The 22,553-nt window shown below is 47.2% G+C and overlaps 1 protein-coding gene across 11 annotated transcripts in view; it reads right to left on the bottom strand.

Moving 5' to 3' along the window:
* The window catches only part of LOC125016161 (DNA-binding protein SATB1), a 99,752-nt gene that overhangs the window by 27,475 nt on the left and 49,724 nt on the right, over window positions 1-22,553 (bottom strand). For 4 of the 11 annotated variants that reach the window (XM_047598401.1, XM_047598406.1, XM_047598400.1 and 1 more), the window contains 7 exons: window positions 20,664-20,902; window positions 17,252-17,428; window positions 16,423-16,549; window positions 12,282-12,405; window positions 5,837-5,948; window positions 4,653-4,730; window positions 778-1,289 (listed from right to left, as the gene is read on the bottom strand). In XM_047598401.1, coding sequence (XP_047454357.1) covers window positions 778-1,289; window positions 4,653-4,730; window positions 5,837-5,948; window positions 12,282-12,405; window positions 16,423-16,549; window positions 17,252-17,428; window positions 20,664-20,877 — 1,344 coding nt within the window. In that variant the 5' untranslated portion in view covers window positions 20,878-20,902. Of the gene's footprint in view, window positions 1-777; window positions 1,290-4,652; window positions 4,731-5,836; window positions 5,949-12,281; window positions 12,406-16,422; window positions 16,550-17,251; window positions 17,429-20,663; window positions 20,903-22,100 lie in introns of all 11 variants that reach the window. The other 7 variants (XM_047598410.1, XM_047598408.1, XM_047598402.1 and 4 more) reach the window with 6 other exon arrangements.

Here is a 22,553-nt window from a genome sequence, read left to right as displayed (position 1 = left end):
AACCAAACCTGGGTCTCTCTCTCTCGTGGCCGGCTGCCAGCTGTCTTCAAGTATAGTAGAGGTGCTCGATGACTTGAATTATGGATGAGATATAAGCTGTGGATTCAAACTGTAAGCCTCACTGAGTGTTTCTTTGCAAAAGAGGCCCTATTAAATTGTTTTACGACTTCCTTAATGTGTCGCAGTTCCTCTTTTAAACAGGATGCTGGTGTGGGATCCGACACGCTGGGTCAGTTATGGAGAGAGACGGGCAGTTGATCTCTAAGTTTTAGTTCAGTGGTGCTGCATTACTGCCACGACCAGAGATGATAGAAAGTGACTAATTTGAAGATATAAAACGAAGCAAAAAAACAAAGAACAAACTTCAAATGATGCAGCGGATACTTCAAAATACTTAGAAATGTCTGACGGTCATTAATATATCAGACTGTCGTTTGTCTTTATCTAATAAATGTGATTTATACTGGAATCCGAGATAATTGTTGTAGATGCGCATCATTTATTTAATTTGGTTCAAGCTAAATCTGAGCTCATAAGACGAGTGGATGGTATAAGGGTCATTTAACCCTTTAAAACAGAACGGATCACCGGTTAAATTCAATTTCTGAATAACCGTAACTCACAGTAATAATAAATGTGGCTGAACACTGGGAAGTCGTGCATATCAAGGGTTTAACAAACAATTTTTTTTTCCAGAAAACGCAACTTCCCATTATTCAGCGTCGCTTTGCCCGTTGGTGAGTTACTTGACTGAATTTTGTCAAAGTTCGTTCTCACCTGCGTTCTGTTGAAGGCCACGCGAGCGAAGACGGCCTGGGAGATGCCGGCCCGCTTCAGCTCGTCCCTCACCCACTGGTAGATCTCGGAGGACACCTCCGTGTTCGACGCCACCTGCGGCTCCATGGGCTTGGAGTGGGAGCTGCGGTTGACCGGTGGATGGTTGAGGTACTGCTGTGACAGGGACTGCTGGGCCAGCAGCCGGTTCACCGCGTACTGCTGGTTGAGGATCTGTGCCATCACGAGCTGCTGGTTGACCAGCTGGGGGCTGATGGGCGTGGACACCAGGCCCGGGTGGTGCAGGCCGGGGAGCTGGGGCTGCCGGCCGCCCGCCTGGCCTCCGTGCGGCGGCGGGGCGTGAGGCAGCGGCGGCACCGGCGAGGAGGGAGTCTGCTCCGCTGTGCTGCCGGGGATGGGCTGCTGCTGCTGGGAGAATCCCAGGTGGTTGTGGTTGTGGTTGTGGCTGTGGTTGGAGCCGGGTGGGGAGAGGTCGGACAGGCCGTCCATTTCTGCTGAAGGAGGAGATCAGTCGTCGGTCAGTTATCGATTTAAAAGTCTACCTAAAGAAGCACCAGAATCTAAAGAGAAGAGGGTCGAAGAGAACGACAGAGGAGCCGAGGCCGAAACTTCAACTATCACTTATCACGACCATCAGCTCAGTGGCACCATAGTCACAGTCTCCAATCAGAAGAAATAAAACAGACCCGAGCCTGCATCCAGTCAGACCGTTGCCTTGAGTGAGTGTTTGCCTGTCAGCTAGCATTCCTCTTACTGCAGGAACAGAATGCATCTCTGAGCCGGGCACATGCAACAAAGATAAAGCTCCAAACCAATGCCCTCCACAGGCCTGTTCCTCCGCGACTGGATACGACACAGCTGATCGGGTTAAAAAAAGAAAAAAGATGGCAACGCAGATAAAAGAGCTTCATTGTGTTTGACCTGTGTCTACCACGGCCCATGCCTTCAAAATTAAGTGCAGAATGCGGGTTCATCATGTGGGGAAAAAAAAAAGAACATCTTGAAAAGACAGAGGAGCTGTGTGTGTGTGTGTGTGTGTGTGTGTGTGTGAGAGTGTAGGTACATGTACAGGATTAATGTGCGAGCGTATATTTGCGAAGGCAGAAGCAGCGCCGGTTCCTTCTTTGCATTCTTGCGTCTAAAATAAGGATCATAAGCCAGCCAATGTGACATTTGTAGGAAGAAGATGGTTTAAATATAAATGCAGAGAGCAAAGACAAGATGAGTACATCGTGTGTAACCTGAGAAACTACCTCGACTGAACGCGCTAAAGCCAATTCCACTAGAACTCTCTTCCACGAGCCGTCGTGTAATGGCATTTTGGAGATTTCTGCGGCATCTCTTGCTTTGGGAATCTTTAAGTCCATAATGGCTGCTGGGGAATATTTTAAGACAGGTTTAAATGATGTGCTTAGAGGACGAAAACAATGATTTAACATTCAAAGTGCTACCCACAGCGAAGCGAAGGAGCGTTCGGGGCGGCTGAATGTTTTCAGGTTGCCGCCTCTCTTTAAGGGACTCGCATATGCTGAGCGTTTCTGCTAGTGAGGGGGCAGCGCTCGCGAATTCGTACGGATGGCAACGTTTAACACCTTCGGAAGTGTGCCGCGGCCTCCACATCCCGCAGAAAAGCAGCGTATGGGATGGTGAAAAGCGTAAATTGCCGAGAGGAGGTGGAGGGTGGGCAGACGGGTGTGGGGGGGTGTAGGGGGGGTCGGTTTTCAACAAGCTGAATTTTTTGAGCAGATGAAAGATTAAGTGCATGGAGGTTTTCCAAAAATACCCACAATAATCGTGTGTTTGAGCTGCCTGTTTCTTAACTGTCAGCGAGCACAAAGCGCCCGGCCAAGACGGGTCTATTGAGTGTTTGTCGAAAACAAATGATGCGGCGGGGGGAAACAAAACAAGGAAAAAAAAGAGAAAAAAAGAAAAGAAAATCTTGGTAATAATCACATCTCTTCCCATAATCCCTGGCATTCCCTGGCTCTGATGGTATGGCGTGCCTATTCACTCACATGTGATTGTGTGTGCATATGCTCGCTCACACAGACTGCTGGGGGGCATGCTTGCAACACACAAACACACACAAACACACTCACTCACACACAGGCACATGGAGGCATTTCCATGCAAATTGAAAAGAGAAGGGGTGACAGAAGAGCATGGCAGGCCCTGGGAGAAAAAGGCTGCCACAGAAGCGGGTCCTCGTGTGGAATCCTGCCACAAAAGAGCCCCGGATTAAACACACAATGGGAATGGGATGTGGGATGTGGGCTGAGGGGCAGGAGGGAGGGAGGGTAGAGGGTGGAGAGGGGGGAATTAGAAAGAGAGACAGTGACCCAACTCTCGCTCCCGTGTTGGCGGGGGCCATGTTTTAAAAAAAAAAAAAAAAGGAGCTGGAGGCCGGTGACTCCACTTCAGCTTCAGCTGAGAGTCACCTGCCAACACCTGTGAACAGGTACTTGACTCTGACAGAACAGCGGAGGAAATGCAGAGTCACATAAAAAAAAAAAAAAACACACACACACACAAAGGGCACCAGTTCATTCTTCTCTTCCTGCCCTTTGTGGCCACGCAAAAGGCAGCACGTCCTGAATTCTGAGGTCGGGGGGTTGTTGCCACGAGGAGCGCACAGCGGTGGTGGGCACCTGAGGCTCGTGTGCCTTTCTCTATCTGAGGTTTGGCTAACGAGGCTCGTAGGTGCTACAGTTTGAGTGAATGTGTGTAAACACATTTGGAGATGTTATCACCGCCCCTGTGTGTGTGTGTGTGTGTGTGTGTGTGTGTGTTTGTGTGTGCGTGTGTGTTTGCGTGTGTGTGTGCGGTTAGTTCCTTATCAGGACTTGATGTTCTCGCACAGCGTGATAAAAAAGACAAAAAGATAAAAGCTGCAGTCAAGCATTTCAAGTCAAAGCCTGGGTTAAAATGGCTTTAACGGACGAGGGCGTGGACCGGGACGGGAAGTTTTCAAGCGCTGCCACGTTGACGGCGAAGCCGTTGGTTGGGATAAAAGACGAGTCCTTAATACCAATTAGAGAGTGAGCCAACAAAGTGGGTCGTTTTTCATTTTAATAGGACTTTAACGTGACTTTATTTGGTTTTTGGATCAAGATTAAGTTTAGGGAATTCAGGTAGCTAACATTAAGCACTTAGTTTAGGCATTAGGGGAGGAATGCAGCTTTTCAAACGGCGACTGTGTGTTTATGTAGTCGGTGGAAGGCGTCGTTTTGCCACGACGTTATGGCGACAAGAATCTGCTTCGAAATCCGATGATTGGGGTTTAGGGTTTAGGCTTTGAGCGCGTAAGCGACCAGGGGAAACGAAGACGCTCCAGTGTAACATCCTCCAAAAGCGACAATGGTGTGCACATAAACTACCGGTCAAAAGTTTAACAACAGCATCAGTGTCCTCTGGGCTTCATCCTACAGCAAGATAACGACCCAAAACTTTAGTCCAAGCTCTACCAAAACTACCTCAGGGTAAAAACATGATGGAAAGCTCGTCTCTAGACTTTAACCACATGGACAAGTGAAAGAAAAGCTCCCCGACAAGTGACACACATTTCTGGGAAGAACTCTCTGAAAAATATTTGATTTCCATTTTAGAAAGAAAGAATGTGTGTTCACATGTTACATCAGAGATGGTTAATGTGATGAGTCCAGAGTTTAGAATATATATATTTTAACTTCAGTAGTTTATTTGATCTGCATACATTTAAATAAAAAAAAGAAAGAAATATTGTAGTGTTTTAAAACTTTTGACCGGTAGTGCATGCATGTGTGTGTGTGTGTGTGTGTGTGTGTGTGTGTGTGTGTGTGTGTGTGCGTGTTTGTGTGTGCGCCCATGTTGTAACATACCTAGCGCATTGGCACGCGGGCTCTCGCGGAGGACACACGTCCCCAGGTAGCCCTCCAGCTGGGAGGGTTGGCGCATGCCTGCACAGTCGGCACGCACATGCACGCGCACAACACAATCACACACACACACACACACACACACACACACACAGCAGAAGGTTGTAGAGTGGTGAGAAAAGAAACACAGGGTTAAGGCTGTCTACAGTTTGTCTCTCCCACTCCAGCAAAAACAAACAACCACGTGACATTTAAAACACCGGGTTTGACTTTTGAGGAACACAAAACCCAGATAGAAAAAAAAACTAAACAAAAAAAGAAAAAGAAGAAGTGTGACAGAAAACGTGTGGGAGTATGCAGGAGAGAATACATAAGTACAGCAGGTCTGAGGGTGATAATGTTCCCGGTGTAGGTTGCCACTTTAACATGAGAGAAAAAAAAAAAAAAAAGAAATCAGATAAGATACGATCACATCGACGTCCTATTTGCATGAAGGCCCTGAAAACATTTTGATAAAATATCTCATTTGTTATCAGTGTGATCAGCAGTAAGCACACTGGCAAAGAAAAAAAAACACAACAGAGATAGTGTTCAACAGATTGCTGAAGCTAATATCTCAAATCACACTTATGAGCCTCAAAACAGAGAGTTAATCAAAAGACACGTTAAATATATCGCAGTTCTATCTGTGGGTGCTGCTCGTATTATATAACCTCATTTCCTGGCGGGTCAAAGGGGGTTTTCTTTCTTCCTTTTTTATTTTGAGACTACACAAAGTTGGTCGATAAGAAAATCTAATTGAATTCGAGACCAGGCAGCGGCCTGTTGAAGCCATTGCACACAAACAAACAAACAAACAAACCAAAAAAAAAAAAAAAAAAAAGAAGTAAAAGGGGAGAAAAGGCCTCGGTTTTGTTGCATTAGATGGAGCAATAACGGATAAATCGAAGATAACGCCGCGTTCAGCTGTAAGAAAACGGCGCGCGGTAATCTGGAGTTATTAGATAACGAGATAAAAATGTATTTCTGCTTCGTGCAACAGCAGGGAGACAAAGAGACGGCTGGTTAGAGAACATATTGTAATGGTGACTGGTGTGTGTGTGTGTGTGTGTGTGTGTGTGTGTGTGTGTGTGTGTGAAGAGACAAAAGTGTGAGCGCCATACTTTGCGCCCCTCCGTTTTGCTTACCCATCATATCTTTTGTCTTCTTGAAATGTTTATACCAGCGCCCAAATTCCTGACACTTCGCCGCCGACACATTTGCATAGTAAGTGCTGTTCACAATGGAGGAAATCATACTCTGAAAGAGAGAGATTGATTGAGAGAGAGACTTTAGCTTCCCATTGTGGCCAAACGCAGACATAATATTAAAGCTTGTGAAACATGCAGCAGCACTGTAGCTTGTCAAAACAAATAAAATATAGGGACACGGTAAGACCCAGCACTAAAAATAAGAAAAAAAAAAGAAAAAAGAGAGAAAGAAAAGCCAACTGAAAGGAATCAGACATGCAGAAATTTGGGATCTGTTCTTCTAAAGGTAAAAGAAATGACATCAAACTTTGTCGTTATTCATGTTTGGTTATCAAATGCCGATGAGTTTGTCTGTGGGTGACTTGTAAGGTCAGCAGAGCGGGCGGCCGGGAACGTCTTTACCTTCAAAAATAGGAGGGTGGCTTATTGAGCAGCCGGCGGAGTTTAGGCAAACAGATAAACATCTTTTAATTCCCAGCTCTTTATTTCCACAATCTGTTAAACAACTTCAAGCAGATCGAGGAGGAGAAGGAGGGGGGGGGTCGCGTGTCCCCTCGACCTCTCAACGTTAACCGTCCTCCTTCTTCGCAGAAAAACAAAGAGCTGCTCTTTCTTCCCGTCTTTCTTCCCCTCCTCCTCCTCCTCCTCCTCCTCCATCCAGTTTCATTAAAATGAATGTTTTAACACCTTTCTGGCCTGCGGGTGAATAGCGAGGTTGGTGCAGGAGAAATTGTTTTTGATTGTTATAAATATTCAAAAGAACCAAACCATCTGTTTTCAAATTATAGGTATGCCATCCTTATCGTTTTCTATAATATATGCAGTCGGAGGATGGCGGGGGATCCTTCTGGAAGAGCGGCGTGCTACGGGACGATTCTCCGGCTGCAGCTTCTCTGCACACACACACAAAAAAAAAAAAACGAGGACGAAACCAAACTCCAGACTCTTGACCTCTACGTTAAAACCTCGTGCAACGACGCCGCGGCTCAGTCCTTCTAACCCTAACCAGGAAAAACTTTAGAGGCGGCACAAATGCAAGTTGAGGCTCAGAGCGGGGAGGCAGCATCCTCCTGCCGAGAACCGCAGGATGAATAATGACGTATAATCGGACGTTTGGGGACAATACAAGAAGACTGCGCTAGCCAAATCGTGCTGAAGTTATATTAAAATCCAGCTAAGATTAAAAAAAATAAAAATGCAATTAAAGGAAGAGTTTATCTGTGTTGTGTTCTTTACGGCACAAATTCCAGAAGATGCCAAATAATCATCGCAAACGCGTCTCTCAACGTAAACCTAATGGCACCAGGTAGACTCCAACGTCTCGTCCCGTGCTTCTTCTTCTTCTTCTTCGTCTTTTTTTTTTGTAAGCAGCTGAGGAGAGTCACATTGGCGACTGCAGCTGGGTGTGAATTCGTGCCAGCCGTGCTGCGGTGCATCATGCCGTCATGATGAAAAACGACGGGGCGAAGAGGTCTGCGCCGCGTAACAAAGCTGTCCCTTCATAGACGCACTGGAAAGAAGCCTTCATTCAGACGAGAACCCTGATGGAGTTCAGGTTCAGGTTACCGAGACTTAGAACTGGCCCTTTTTAATGGCTCGTACGTTAATTCATGAAACCCGTAGCCAGGTTTACCTGGAGACTTTTTTTCTCAGGTGTCAGGTCAGCTGTTCACATGTGCGGTGATCTATTCTGATCTGATCCGTCCTCTACTTTTAATGGGAACGGCGCAGGTCGATGAAAACATCATCACAGTAGTTGCTATAGTTTTTACACCTTTGTTATTAAAGCAACAGCTTGACTTGAAAAGTTCAAGACTTTCCAGCAATTCTGAATTCCACGTCTCGGTTCATCGCAACTCTTTAAACAGGTCAGTATTTTTATTTTTTCTGACGTCTAAGCGTGCGATAATGTCTACTTCCTATAAAACAAGTTGAGGAAACGTCACTTGAACGTCATTGAGTATTTACGTCGTGACAGAGCATGCTCAGACAGAACGCAGCCTGAATTCGTTCCAATTCACCGTTTATACGACTTTGGATCAGAATGGGAAAAGGTTTGGGGTGTTTATATGGAGCAGTTTCATTCCGTTTGAGCTTCTAAACTGATTTTAATCTGAATATGTGGCTCCATATAAACCTCAGCTATTGGTATCAGGGAGGAGCATCTTCAGCCTCCAGTGATTGACGGTAAAACAACAGTTCCACTCTGTTCCTAGTAATGTGCAAAAAGCAGGCGTTCTTTTTTTCCTTCTTCTTGATGTATTGCTCTTGGAAAAACCAAACATTCTGGTTCAACCTGGTTCCAGTCGGCTACTCCCCACCCGCGCGAGACCCGTCTGAAAACCATATGTTCGAGCCGAGGAGAACCCTCCTTTAAGTCGGGGGGACATAATGGACTCCTCTCCTGCAGCCTGCCATGTTTTATTTACAGTATATCTGGGCTAAGGCGGCTCCAGGCAACAAACAAGAGGCCTGCAGAAGAAGACTCTCTCCCTCTTCCTCCGCCATCTTTGACACAGATGTTCTAATAAACGCTCCTCATTAATCAGCCCTCTCCCTCAATACATCACTCTACCTCTCACAGGGGGCCTCGCCGTGTGTGTGTGTGTGTGTGTGTGTGTGTGTGTGTGTGTGTGTGTGTGTGTGTGAACGAAACAACACACACACATACACACACACACACACACACACCTATTCTCCAGCTCCCTATCCCCACTGTTCTGTCACACACACATGCATACGCACTAAGTGAAATCAAGCAGATAACCAGAGCCTCTGCTGCCACTGCGGTGCCAGCGGGAGGGCTGTGCTAGGGCTTGTCAACAGGTAGTACGACTCTCTGTGTGTGTGTGTGTGTGTGTGTGTGTGTGTCCCGGTGTGTATCGGTTTGTGGGTGTGCATGAGCGTGTGTCTGTGGACCCTTTAAATGATAGCCATCTGCAGCACAGAGAGCTTATCAGCAAGACCAGGAAGTGGCACTGGGCTACTATCGGTCCCCAACATCTACTCCACTCCCCAACATGGCAGACAGGAAGAGAGAGGATCGTCTCTGTGTGTGTGTGTTTGTGCATGTGTGCGTCTATGTGTGTGATATAAGAGAATAGCAGTGCAGCAGGCAGGTACTGTAGGCACCCAGCTGCCAGCGTTAGAGAGCAATACACACACACGCACACAACCATACACACAAGTACAACCCCTGCAGACAAACGCACATGGCGCCGTTACACCGGCTCACACGTGCACATTAACGCACATGCACATACGCAATTAAACACACACACACACGCGCACGCGTACACACTCTCCGACTTAGCCTGATGTCTTGAATCGGCGCATCCCATTTGCAACACCGTGCCTCGTCTCTCGCCAGCATCTAACAGAGCTCAATTATGGCACATATCCACCTCAACTGGGATGACCCCCCCCCCAACACAACCACAACCCCACCCCCGTCCCCCTCGCTAAGCCCCCCCCCCCCCCCCCCCCCCCCCTCCTCACCCGCGTACTAACACACACGCGTACGCTGGCAGCCAGGTTGCGCCTGTGGCAGCCGAGGTGGCGAAGGCCCGCAAAGATGGCATTTTGATGACTGTTCGCTGCTACACAACGCAGCAGCTGGTGCATCGGGGGCCGCCCAGCGAGAGGGAGCAGGGGGTGGGCAAGAAGAGGTGGTGGTGGTGGTGGTGGTGGTGGTGGTGGAGAAGGGGAAGAGTGGGATGGGAGGAGGAGGAGGAGTTGTTGGGGGGGGGGTCTCGTTTGTTGCCATAGTTTCTGAGAACATGGACGAGGGGGGTTGCTAAGCTAGCAACCTCAGAGAGACACAACACGCCTGATTTGTGGACGGAGGCGGAATCGGGAGAAGTTTTTTTTATTATTTTCGAGTCTTGTGCGCAGGTCAGAGTCTGGGCGAGGGCCAGCGCATTCTCCGGGTCTCCTCGTGCCATTTGTAGGCCAAACACACAAAAGCGCGACTCCCCGCTACAAAAGAATGAAACTAAATGTTTGACAAGGGCCCGGACAAAAGGAGCATTTTCACAAACTAACCCCCCCCCCCCCCCCCCCCACCCCCACAACCAAACCCCACACCTCCCCTCCCCTCCCCTCGCCTCCTCAGAGCCGTGTTCAGAGTTGGGCTAATTCTCTTTTCACCCGCTCGCTGGGATCCTCTCTCATCTGTTAACCTCTCTTTTGGGTTTGGGATTACGCAGCAGAATATCAAGGAAACACTAATCCTGAAAAAAAAAAAAAAAAAAAAAGGTGCCAATCTTGTGTTTCCCTGCCGCTACGCCCCTTTGACCCTCCCACTCATCTGAATTATTCTGGTCAACTCGGCAGTCTGGGAGGAAGGAGGGCCTCGTACATGCAAAGGAAGGCGCTGACATCACTGCGTCATGAGGCAGGAAGTCTTTAGCTTTAGGAGGAGCCGCACGTTTCAGCCTCACACCGTTCTAATTATTTCATCCTCACTGTAAGAAGTCGTGTCATCGATGGAGAAAACCGTCTCTAAATCTGGCCCAAATAAACTATCGTATCTCTGCAGGGTTCTTTACAGCAACACATTTCAAAATGAGCTTCAGGCTCAAGCTAACGTCACAATTACACGTGTGCCCGAGACTGTCTGCAAATAATACTGCAGTTTTTTTTTTTTTTTTTTTATGAGATAATGAGTTGCTTAGTTCATAACAGTCAGAAATACTAGTAAAAAGCTAGTTTCCAAAGCAACGTGTGGACGTCCCTCAGCTTCGGTAAAGCGAGCCGCCGCTCTACGGGTGCAGCAGGCCGCACGCAGCCCCACGCCGAGTAACAGATGTCAAACGCCATCATGGCGGCCGCGCTTCAACAAGGCAGAGACGTGTAGGTCACCGGATTTTAAAGGCGATGCCAAGGCACATTAAACACTGTTTTTAAGCTTGCTGCCATGTGTACTGGGACATAAGGGCGGGCCAGCGTGCACACCGATCAGGCGTAACATTATGACCACCTCCTTGTCATCGTGCAGGTCTCCCTTCACGCCTACAAAACAGCTGCGCCATCAGAGAATGGACATGGGCCTTCTGAGGCAATAAAATGATAGTATATTTACCTATTCTTGTTTAAATCCATTTAGACCGAATCTCGGCTTCAAACTTGCCGTTAAAACACAAACCAGAGAGGAACAGATTCCCGATCAGGACTCTCTGGAAAGCTAAAACGGCCTCGACTTCCATTCCAGACTCACGTGCATGTCAACACAGCCAACGGTGAGGTCTGAGGAGGAGGGAGAGTGCATTTGTGTGTGTACGATTGTGTGTTAAATCCTCGGAGCTTGTGCGCGCGCGCTCTCCTCGGAGCCGTCTTCACATATGGACCGTAAACAGGGTGATTACCAGACCGGGCTGGGCTCCGCCTGAACGCCACCCAGGGACTCTTTACATCATCAGCGCACTGCTCATGCCCGGCTAAACACACAAACACACACACACACACACAACAACACACAACAACACATCCCAACAAAGTCCAGAGCAAACTGTACACACAGTGCAAACGAGGTCTCCAGTGACCCATAAGGTGCCTAGAGAGAGCTGCTGCCAATGAAGGCACTACACACGCCCCCTGCCTTCACCCCACGATCAATAAAAATAGCACTTCCACATACACTTCCCGCACGTCGAGATATATATATATATATATATGTATATATTTCACAAACATACTCTAAACACACACATATCCGCCTTCACTCCAGCTCAGACGCACACACATTATTGGCCCCTGTGAGAGATATACTGCCGTTTCATTCCATTCACTCCAGAGCTGCCTCTATGATATACCGACGTACGGCGCCTGTTAATACAATATCAGCGCTGGGGCTTTCCAATCCGAGCTCGCCAGCCGACGGGGGAATACACAACAACACAACACCTAACATGTGAACGCGTCTTATCTCTTGCAGCCCTAATGTCGAGAATGAACTAAATGAGGGAAAAAAGAAGGAGAAAGAAAGAACGAAAACAATCCGCATCGCTCTGGGTTGGCGCCAGTGTTTATCTAACAATAACCATACGTTCGGCAACACCTCTGCTTTCTGGCTGCCGCTGCAATACAAACCTGTGTGTGTGTGTGTAAGTGGGCGCTAAAAGAACTCGTCTCCCCCCCCCAAAAAAATAAATAAAAAAAATCATGTAGCAAACAATAGCCATTGATTTGGATTTTCTATGCCGATTCTCTTTCCCACTGGATCAAACTCAGGGCATTTGATAAGTGAAGGATAACAGAGGGAGGTGATGGAGATAGGGGTGTTTCTTTTTTTTGTGCACTATGGTAGAAAAAGGGGTTGGACTTTTTTCTTTTTCTTTTTTTTTTTTTTTGTTTTTGAATAAGCAGGTTGGGGCTTCAGCACCTGTGATAAAGGACATTCTTTAGCCAGAGAGCTCTGATTCATGTCTTTGAGTAACTCCTTGAGGGCGTTTCTTACTGTAGAGTGGCTCCATTGCTCGGGCGGCAGGTCCTCCAGCTTAGGACAACTGTGAAGACAGAGAGGAGACGGACAGAGGGGGAGGACAGGGGAGGATAAGGGTGGGGTGGGGGGGGGGTGAGGGAAGACAGAGGAGGAGGAGGAGGAGGACAGGGAGAAGGGGTAGAGCGTGAGAAACAACTCAGACGGAGAAGAGAAAGAGATAAAGTAAGACAGAAAGGCCAACAGCTCTGATGGCGTCTTAATGAAATGACAGAATACACAAACCACACATTTCAGCATCACAATGTTGCAATTATTCCTTCTCCAATGTAAGAATCTGTGTCACAGACGGTGAAAACAGGATTTTAACCTCTTGTCATTCCAGGATTTTTATAGAAAAACTCCTATTTAGGACGTAGCCAAAGTAAATTAAAAGCTGTTCGTGGACATTGAGGAGCTCTTTCATGGTCTTAGTCTCTTTTGAAAGACAAGACTCTGAAGTTTCTATCACAAAAGTCAGAATCACTCTAAGTGGTTTTGTTCTTGAGCAATCAAAGTTGGCACACAGTCAAAAAAAATAAGAAGTTGTTGCGTTGATTTTTAGCAATGGAATCAGAAGAAGACGACATATTGCATCATGCAGCATTTACTGAGCTCTGATTGGTTCAGAAAGCTGCTGCCGTCCCGTAAACCACCCAGGGGAATGTTAAGAGGTTAAAAGCAGCAATGTCACCATCCATAGATTTCAAACGAGCTTCAAGCTACATGTCACAACCTGCACCTAAAACCGTCTGATAATAATAATGATGATGATGATGCATGGTTATCTGAGCTCATAATAGGTGGAAATAAATAAAAAACTAGTTTCCAGAGCACAAAATCTTAAACTTGCTCATTGGCTGATTAACAGATATTCAACGAACAGATTTGTGACATTTGTGACCCTGATTGTTTTGTGAATCACCTGCATTTTAATGTAAATGTCTGTAAATAACTTTGTTGTGAAAGTGAAAACTGTGACATTTACAGTTTAGATTTGCAGTCTAAGTTATTAAAATTGTTCAGTAAACATTATTTGTGGGTTTCACACTTAAAAATCAAACTTTTTTCATACTAAGAAGTATAAAAACTTCAGCATCATTGTTGATCTATATTTCAATCCCTGAACATGTCTGTGCAAAAACAGGATTGCCAACAATGAAGTCCCAGCGTCCTCAAACAAGTACTTGCTTAGCGACGTTGAAGCTCGTTATTATTGATAAATTTTGATGAACTGCGTGTCATATCAAACTAGAAAAGTTAAAAAAGCATAAACAAATCATTTTAAAACTTGATGAGGTTTTGTACCTTGTTCACTTTTGTCCTGTAGAATGAATGTATTGAAGACAAAAGCGTCCAATAGGTTTAAATGAAGCTGAATAATCTGCCACAAACCGAAAACGTAATGTCCCCATATGAGGACGCGGGGTCTCGGGAGGTTAATATGGTATGTCAGAATGAAAGAAACGACTGTACGTGAGGTTGTGCTGAAAATAATGACACGAAAAAAGGCAAGTTGAGCCGTTTTTAAGGTGAAATATAAAGGTTAAACCAGAAACGGTTAAAGAGGTAAATCCTCACGTTATTTTCCCATCGACTGAGCAGCTTCTGTTCTCTCAGGTCTGTTTGACAATTTTAGAAAAATATAATGTCTCACCTAAGTCACACTTCTTTGCAGAATCCATGGAGCACATTTATATCAGATTATATGATGTAGAATCATTGGAGACGGGTCAGATTTAACCCGGAGGACGACAGGAAGGACGTACGAAGCCTTTTTGTTTTTTGCTTTATTGTCAATCATCTCTGCACTAATCAAGCTGCTGCAAAACTGGCAAATTTGGGAACTAATTACCCCCCCCCCCCCCTCGCCCTTAAAAAAAAAAGCTGAAAAAGGTGTAAAGCACGGCTGCGGTATTAGTCCAGCCCCGCCTGAAGTACGTATTGATGAATTGGCCGACTCAGATCAGATAGTCGGAGCAGAGCAGACACAGAGGAAACACACACGGGGCCCTGCTCGCTTTTTTCCCTGCTGCAAGCGCCCCTCCAAGACAGACAGATTTCATTTGGCGCATCAAGCAGATGCATCTGGAGATTGCTCTGTTTCTCTCTCTTTCTCTCTGGCTGCCTCCCTCCCTCCCTCCCTCTCTTTCATATTCTCCCCCTCTCTCTCTCTCTCTCTCTCCCTCCCTCGTTTCTCTCTCTCCTGATTGTTCTGATTAGTTAATTACTTTATACAACACATCTGCTGGATTGATGCATGAATTATACATCAGCTGCATGTGGCGACTATTATTCCGTGTTACTTCTACCTTCCCGGCTTGTTGTGCTCGGCGAAACAATTTAAGGTGTTACCGGCTAGATTTCTGCAGCGGCCGGGGTTTGAGGGGTGGCGGCGGGGTGAGGAGGAGTGGAGAGGTAGGAGGGGAGGGGGTTGGGGTGGTGGGGGGGTTAGAAATACAAAACAATAACAACAATCGACGGCGAAATCAAATGAGGTTTAGGAGTTGGATAGATTGGCTTTGGTGGAGGAGAGACGCAGACGTCGGACTCTACCTGAGGAAGTCTGATTGTGAAGTGGGAAATAGATTTACATGGTGGGAGGGATTGAGGGGGGGGGGAGACGCTAAGTGAAGTGGGATCCAGTGACAGCGAGTGTACCAAGACATATGTCTTGTGTGTTTTTGCACTTATCGCCGAATTACTTTTTTGCTCAACCTGACCGGACACATTGAGCCTGACGAGTGAATGAGGCGTCTTGCGCACATGCCCGTCCATAAATCTGTCATCGGGCGCGTCGGAAATTTTTACGAAGTCAGGGGATAACACCGAAACCCGAAAAAAAAAAAAGGATGCACGCAGCGGTCAATGCTAACGTCTGCTAGTACAGAAAACATAAAGCCGAACGGAGACAATGGATTTTCCAGAACACCTTAAACTGCACCAGCAGCTACAAAAGCCTCTGGGGAGACGGAAGTGAACAAGGGGGGGAGAGAGAAAAAGAAGGGGGGGTGGGTAGTGGGGAAAGAAGACAGCTATCTGTGCATCGAGGGGGCTAGCAAGCCGGAAATAAACACAACCTCCTGCATTCTGGATGCTTGGACGTGTTCACATCAGTGGGTGTGTGTGTGTGTGTGTGTGTGTGTGTGTGAGCGCTTGATTGGCGAAGGTGGGTGGGTGTGCGGGTGGTTGAGGGGGGGAGACGGAAGGAGGAGAGAGGATGAGCGGGGTAGAAGAGAGTAGGAACAGCTCTCCAGAGGATTGCAGAACACTGGGTTAGCGTGCAGCTGGCACGAGCCTCCACGCCAGCGCCAGTCGGCTGCTCGCGTGTCCGTGAACACACACGAGCCGGTTTGTGCCTATAAATGCTTCTATGCTCTGCTGTGTGTGTGTGTGTGTGTGTGTCTAAATACGACAAAGCCTCACACCTACAGAGGAGATTTTAGCATACAATATGGTGAGCGATGGCGGCGTTCAGTGCGAGGAGGCCTGTTCGTCTTTTCTCTCTGGTCACATGCGACAGAGATTCAGTAAGAAATACGCTTCACCTCAAGCAGCCGGTGCAGATAGGTTATTATTTATGGAAACGTTTGAGGTGAACAACCGTGTATTTATCTGATGCTAAGTTTTGCTGTAAATCAGATTTCAGCACATTAAATTTAAAGCGCGGACGTTCGTTTGTCCCTGAACTGACAAAACAGTCTCTGTGTTTCTTCAGCAGCGTCGACCGAGGAAGTTTTCATTATTCAAATGACGGGTTTTTTTGTTTTTAGTTTCCTGGGAACAGTCAGTATAGATGTGAGTAATACGTCTATTCTTGGTATCAAACAAGCAGATTGGCAGCTGCCTCTGGGCATAAAGTATGAGCTATATGCGCTAGTGCTGCGTACAGGTATTAATAGGTGTAACTGAACATCAATAGGCGTTAAAAGAACATATGTGGGTAGCAGTTAGGTAAAAATATGTGTGCACATTTGTCAGCTTGGTGAACGTTGTGTGTGGTTGTGTGTGGTCGCGTGTTTGTGTGTGTGTGCGCGCTTCCTACCTGTGCAGCTGGATCTTGAGCGTGACCACGTGGTAGACGTCCTGCAGCATGTCGGCCACTGTGGCGTCCGGTGCATCTGTCACGTATGACAGCGGGACGGGGTTCCACTTCCCCACCTGAATCATACCTGGACGGTGCACAGACAGAAGACGGAAAACGTTAGCACGTTAGCTCGTTTTTTTTTTTCACATGCAAAGTACGACTCTTAAACACTCCAACAATAAACCTAGTTTACAGTATGTGTTTTGCATGTTGCAAAAATCAGAAAACGCGTGCAGGAATCTCTCCTGAGGTGGCAGCCCACGCAGCAGGATGTGAGGGGAGAGGTGGTCTAGGATGTGATGGACAGGCTGTAATAAAAGAACACGCAAAGAGGCACCTTGAAGCAGCCAGGCTGCGCTCAAGTGCAATTAGCGGACCCCTATCCATCCACCCGCCCCTGCCACCTATTGACTCACCGAGCGAACGCGTATATAAATACATACGGTGTGATGTGTGTGCGTGTGTGTGCGCGGCGTTTTGAGCTCTACTGGACAAACCTGCGCCTCTCAGACATCTGTGTGGGAACCCGTGAGTGTGTCTGTAACCCCTGGGAGACTTGAGCATGTCCTGTCTGGGATCAGTGTCAGGATGCGTTACTGTGGCTTCAGATCAGCTGGCGGGAGGCTATTATGGTCACAGTGTGTGTGGATATATATGTGTGTGTGTGCGTGTCTGAGAGTGAAACAGCATGTGAATACAGTGGAGGAGACGTTAATGAGCATTAGAGAGATAAAGAAAGGAAGGAAAGGAAAAAAACGAGGTTGGGAAGGGGGGAGGGCGCGTTTACCTTTGGCCTGGGCCGCCGAGCTGTGGGAGTAACCCAGCGACAGCAGGGCCATCTCGATGAGCTGGTTGAAGAGCATGTCCTTACGCACCAGGACGAATTCGGCGTGCTCCTCCTTGCTGTCGAAATCCATCGGGTTCTCGTAGTGCTCCACCACGCAGAACACGGGCAGCATGTTGCCTGAAGACGAGGAGGAGGAGAGACGGGGGGGACAGAGACTGAGACGGGGGGGTTTCACGTTTCTTTACATGCAAACCCTGACCTTCAGTAGTCAGTGTTTGCAGAGGAATGAGATTAATATTTAGCGCAGATGATTAAGTTACACAGAGGTTGACTGTCAAGGGATTAGAAGTGAATGACTAGACTGCTGCTGCTGTGGAGGGGGGGTGGGGGGTGTGGACGAGAAAAGGACGTTTCACCTTTTATAGGAATATTATTATCTCTTTGTTAATGCCAGACTCTCGCATCAACCTCATCAGACATTATTATAACCGGAATTAGTTTTGCTTCGTTATCATCGTTGGAGGATTCCTTCCTGCAGCTTTGAGCTCTGAGGTGATGACGTACTGATGCAGCGGCGAAGGTGTCGCGCCATTGCAATGCGATGAATAAAAAAAAACGGCAAATCCACTGCACACACAACAGACGGAATTATAACCTTTCGCTCAGTGTGAACAAACATTGAGAAGAAAATCCTTCAACTCGTCTGGTTCCTTTTGGCACAATGTTCTGTTGATTCACTGTCAAGGTGCTGGGATCACATTAGCCTTTTCCTACCGCCTGCCAAACCAAAAAAAAAAATTAAAAAAATCATCTTCCCATGATGCAGCGCTTCAAATCCCGAGCCACCTCTGCGCCCTGAGGTTTGCTAGTCTGTGTCAACAGCGGCTCGGCTGTCGGGGCGGAATGAACAATCCTCGTCCAAAGACCGACGAACGTTCAAAGGGCCGACTGTGCAAATATCACCCGATATGACGTTTTTGCTAAAATAACATTCCTGAAATTTAAGAAAGTTTAAGGGCTCCGGTGGGGGTTACAACTCGGCCTTTGGAAGTTTCAGTGAATACAAAAATAAGAGCTTGACAAATTGAAAAACATGTCAAGGTGCTGATGGTGTCCACGGCCGGCGGCGTTTCGCTTTGCGCCGTAAATCAAGAGTTTACGAGGCGCCCTGATGCCCTACTTTCTCCTCTCCGCTGTCACCTGGACGGGTCTTTTTGACTAATTTACTGTCCCTGCAGATAAAAATGATTCACGTTATGATATTCTCCGACGCCCGGCATTCCAGAAGATGCACGCAGCTCCGGCTAAACAATCAATAAGCCGACGGATGCGAGGGAATGTGCTGAAAGAGCCGCTTTTCTCTTCCCCTGATTTTAATAGATAAAGATCTAACAATAAAGACTGCTGTGTAGGTTCATTTGGGGGGGATCAATACTGGCTTTGTTTCCAGGGAGCCCAGAGAGGGCTGCGGTAAATATTGTTTCGGGCTCGGGACACAATGCCCGCTGTGGGCCCTCTCTCTGTGAAGCCTCCGTGGCAAACTGTCCGCCCTCCAATCAACCGCTTCATTTACTGAACTGGGTAAAGGAGAAGGGTGTGGGGGGGGGGGGGGGGGGGGGGGGGGGGAAGAAGCGTCGTAGGAGGCCAAGAGGGGCCGAGATGATGAAGGTGAAAAATTAGGCTCTCTGTCTTTTTGCTGGGCTGCAACACGTAGGCGCGAACGGGAGAAACGGCCCATCCGAGGACGCTCACAGCCACATTCCGAGAGTTCCCGAGTCCCGCTTGGCCAAAGAAAACCGAAGCAGCCAAACAAACAAACAAACAGTCGAGCCTCGGCAGCCAAGTAGCTCGGTTACGACTCAAAACCTGCAGGCCCTCAAACTCATTTCCAACCCACTAAACACACGCACACACACACACAAAAAAAAAAAAAAAAACGACAACAACATAACCGTAAAGAAAAAGTTCGTATATTGGATAGCTCCGCACGCCGTGTTTATCTCAGGATGACACCGGTTATATTAAAAAGCTATGTCATAATCTAAAAGTAAAGGCTCCCTTTAAGCAGCAATGGCTCTTAAAGGACCCAAAGTTTGCCTCAATAAAGTAACGTCAGAGCGGGAGGGCTGGAGAGAGGAGCGGTGACACAGCGCTATGCAGCACAACACACGAATACAACTCTCACAGTGCTCTTCTATTAGCTATTGTCTGGGCAAATAAGTGGGAGTGTGTTCAGTGTGTGTGTGTGTCTGCGTGCTGAGAAGAAGCATTGTAAAAAAGAAAGGTTTAAGAGTTTTGGAGAGCGTGCAGGCGTGGTGGTGGGTGGAAGGTGCTTAGTGTAGGGGGAGGACTATTTAAATTGCTTTCCTCTATTTACACTGCTCATTTTTTTTTCCTCCGCACACAGAACTGAATTAAACTCGGCTGCAACTAAGTGTTATTTCCCTTATTGATTATTTTATGAAGTGTCTGATTGATTCATCGTCAATTAATCTGCTGATCTAAATACTTATCCGTGTCACTGGCTCTTCAGAGCCACTAATAATCAGTTCTCCGTCACATTAGATGAAAAAAGTGGATGATTTTTATGTTTGGATGTTTGGAGAAGGACAATGTTTTGGCGTTTTTGCTTGAAAATGTGTATATTTTAAAGTGGTTCTTAATTTGTCGAACAGTTAATTGACAGACAGACGAGGAGAGAAATCTGTCATTTTGCATGTCTGAGTTACTGGATAAATCAAACTAAATTTCCTTTCCTTGACTTATAAACTAACAATTTATAGTTTTTTTTACTCTGCATTTGGTTAGGGAGTAAATTGGGGGGGGGTTAGATGTTTGCTCCTCAACCATAGACCCGGCGGGATGAGAACACGTGACTGTTCGGTCACAAAAGCTGCCAACAGCTACTTCACGTTATTCCCCCAAAGAAGGATCAATGAAGTCTCATCTTATCTGGTCTTATAATATCTTATAAATACAGCGAGAACTTGAAACTTTTGCAAGACTTTCATCACACTGAAGAGGGAGTTTTCTTCTTTTCTAAAATAAAAAACAAAAAACAAATCTGCCACGTTCCTAGAGATCACAGCACATCACCGTGAGTTCAAGTCCACAACAGGAAGCTTCACCTTAAACGCACTAAAGTAGAATTAAGCAGAACAATTAGAACTAATCACGTCCTGCAAAAACTAACCTTACACTAAAGTGAAAGTGACGTGTGCATTGTTGGGTCATTTATTGTGACCTTTGCATATTGTACAGGCTAATGCCTGGGGAGCAAATTGGAGATTAGGTGCACGGGGACGGGGAGGGGCAGGGAGAGGGGGAGAAGGAGGGGACGCAAACTTGTGACCCTTTGGTCTGAAAGCTGATCCTCCAGCCGCCAAACGAACGCTGCGGTCCAGGCTCTCACCTCTCTTGTGGCAGGTCTTCAGCAGGTGGCTGGTGGGTTTGAAGGGGACCCCGGCGAGCTTGGCCCCGGTGCTGCCCAGCCTGGCTCGGCCCAGGGGGCTACCGTTCTGCTCCAGCCGGGGCAGCTTGGCCGGCGGGGCCTTGGCCTCGGACAGGCTGTTGACCAGCTCGGAGTTCTCCTTGCCCAGACACGTCTCGCTGAGATGTTCCATCATTCTCAGCACCTCTGCTCACTATCACCTGGGGACAGAGAGGGAAAGACGAGCGTTCAGCGGGGGGGGGGAGACATCTTTCGTGTTGACATCCCCGCCGACGCAGACGTTTTTATAGAGCAAAAACAGAAAGTGCTTTAAGTAATTGAGACGTCGGCGAACACGGCCATCACGGCAGTAACTGTCAATTCGTTTCCGTGCCGCCGTAGCGTTCCCATTTTTCAACGCATCTATTATGTATGGGCGTCCCGCTGGAGATTCCATCCACGCGAGGAGAGGGAGCGAGGAAGCCGCGGTTTTAGTGCAAACGCGTTCATTTGCTGGGAGATTCCACACGAACGAATGCAGCGCAGCTCAAGGAACGAGGTTCTGTTGGGGAGGAGGAGGAGGAGGAGGAGGAGGTGGAGGAAACAGATTCGGCTCGTGAGTCACTTCGCGTGGCCTCGCGGCGGTGACGCAGCTCGGAGGGAAAAGGCCTCGATGTCAGGCAGCCGTGACACAGACGAAACCCAGTCAGCAACGGCCTTACAGGTGTGAACTTTTTCTTATTTTTAGATCGTGCAAGTGCAGCACAAAAACAATCACGGTAAGTTTACAAGTTTACATGGTGAGGAGAGGGGGGGGGGAGCAGCTCGAGGAAACTCCAAGTCAGGCTGCTGCTGCTGCTGCTGCTGCTGACTCATGAAGGTAGTCATCAAAAGTTAAAGTGGAAATAAAAAAAATAATAAAATAATATAAAAAAAAAGGGGGGGCAGGAAAGATGGAGGACGCCCGCTTTACCCACAGGTGCTTTAGTGCACACAGACCCGACCGGAGCGGCGGAGCTGCAGCAGCTCAGAGTTTATGTGATTTGAAGCTGCCTGGGAGATTTGATCAATCAGAGAGGAGGATGGAAACGTGGTTGTGCATGCAGGTTCATGGCCGCCGATGGACACGAACAGGAGCGCTGTTGTCAAAGAGTGAAAAGGCCAAAATCATCCAACAAAGAAAAAAAAAAAAAAAAAAAGATCATGAACTCCTCCATTCATAACACGCAATGAGGCAACTAATTCCCCCCACAAATAAGGGGGCCAAAGGAATCCAGACCCGGATACAGTCCGGATCCAGGTCAGGATTTTTAAATGACCTTAAAACACACAAACACACACACACACACACAAACACCAGAGCAGTAGTTCAAATGGACACATCAGAGGACAAGTTGAGTAAAAACTAAACCAACCAACCTGTAACGGAGCAGTTTGAGCACCGGGGAGCATATAACAGCGTCTCCTACTTCTTCTTCTTCTTCAAGTTTGGCCAGGGTAGAAAAGAAGAAAGACCCCCCTCTCAATTTAAAAAAAAAAAAAAAAAAGAAAGAAAGAAAGAAGGAAAGAAAAAAAAGAAACAACTCCCGGTTCCTGTCTCCTTATCTCTCTCAATACGTGTGCATAGCAGCGAAATGCGAACGCTTCCACCACCACTACCACCAGCAAAAAAAAAAAAAAAAAAAAAGATGATAATAATAAAAATATATCAGTGCGTAAAGAGACGCTTTCTCCTGCTCTTCTTTCCGGAGGTCTGGCAGGCGGTGCGGAAACACAACAACAACAACCCGGGTCTGTGGAAGGGACGACGAGGTCGAGATGGACCGCGATAGGCGAACATTGGTAAGCGTCTCTGTCCCTGTCTCTGCCTCT

The sequence above is a fragment of the Mugil cephalus genome, chromosome 11, assembly GCF_022458985.1.
Source record: "Mugil cephalus isolate CIBA_MC_2020 chromosome 11, CIBA_Mcephalus_1.1, whole genome shotgun sequence".
NCBI lineage: Eukaryota > Metazoa > Chordata > Actinopteri > Mugiliformes > Mugilidae > Mugil > Mugil cephalus.
This window is presented reverse-complemented; position numbering and strand designations above follow the sequence as displayed.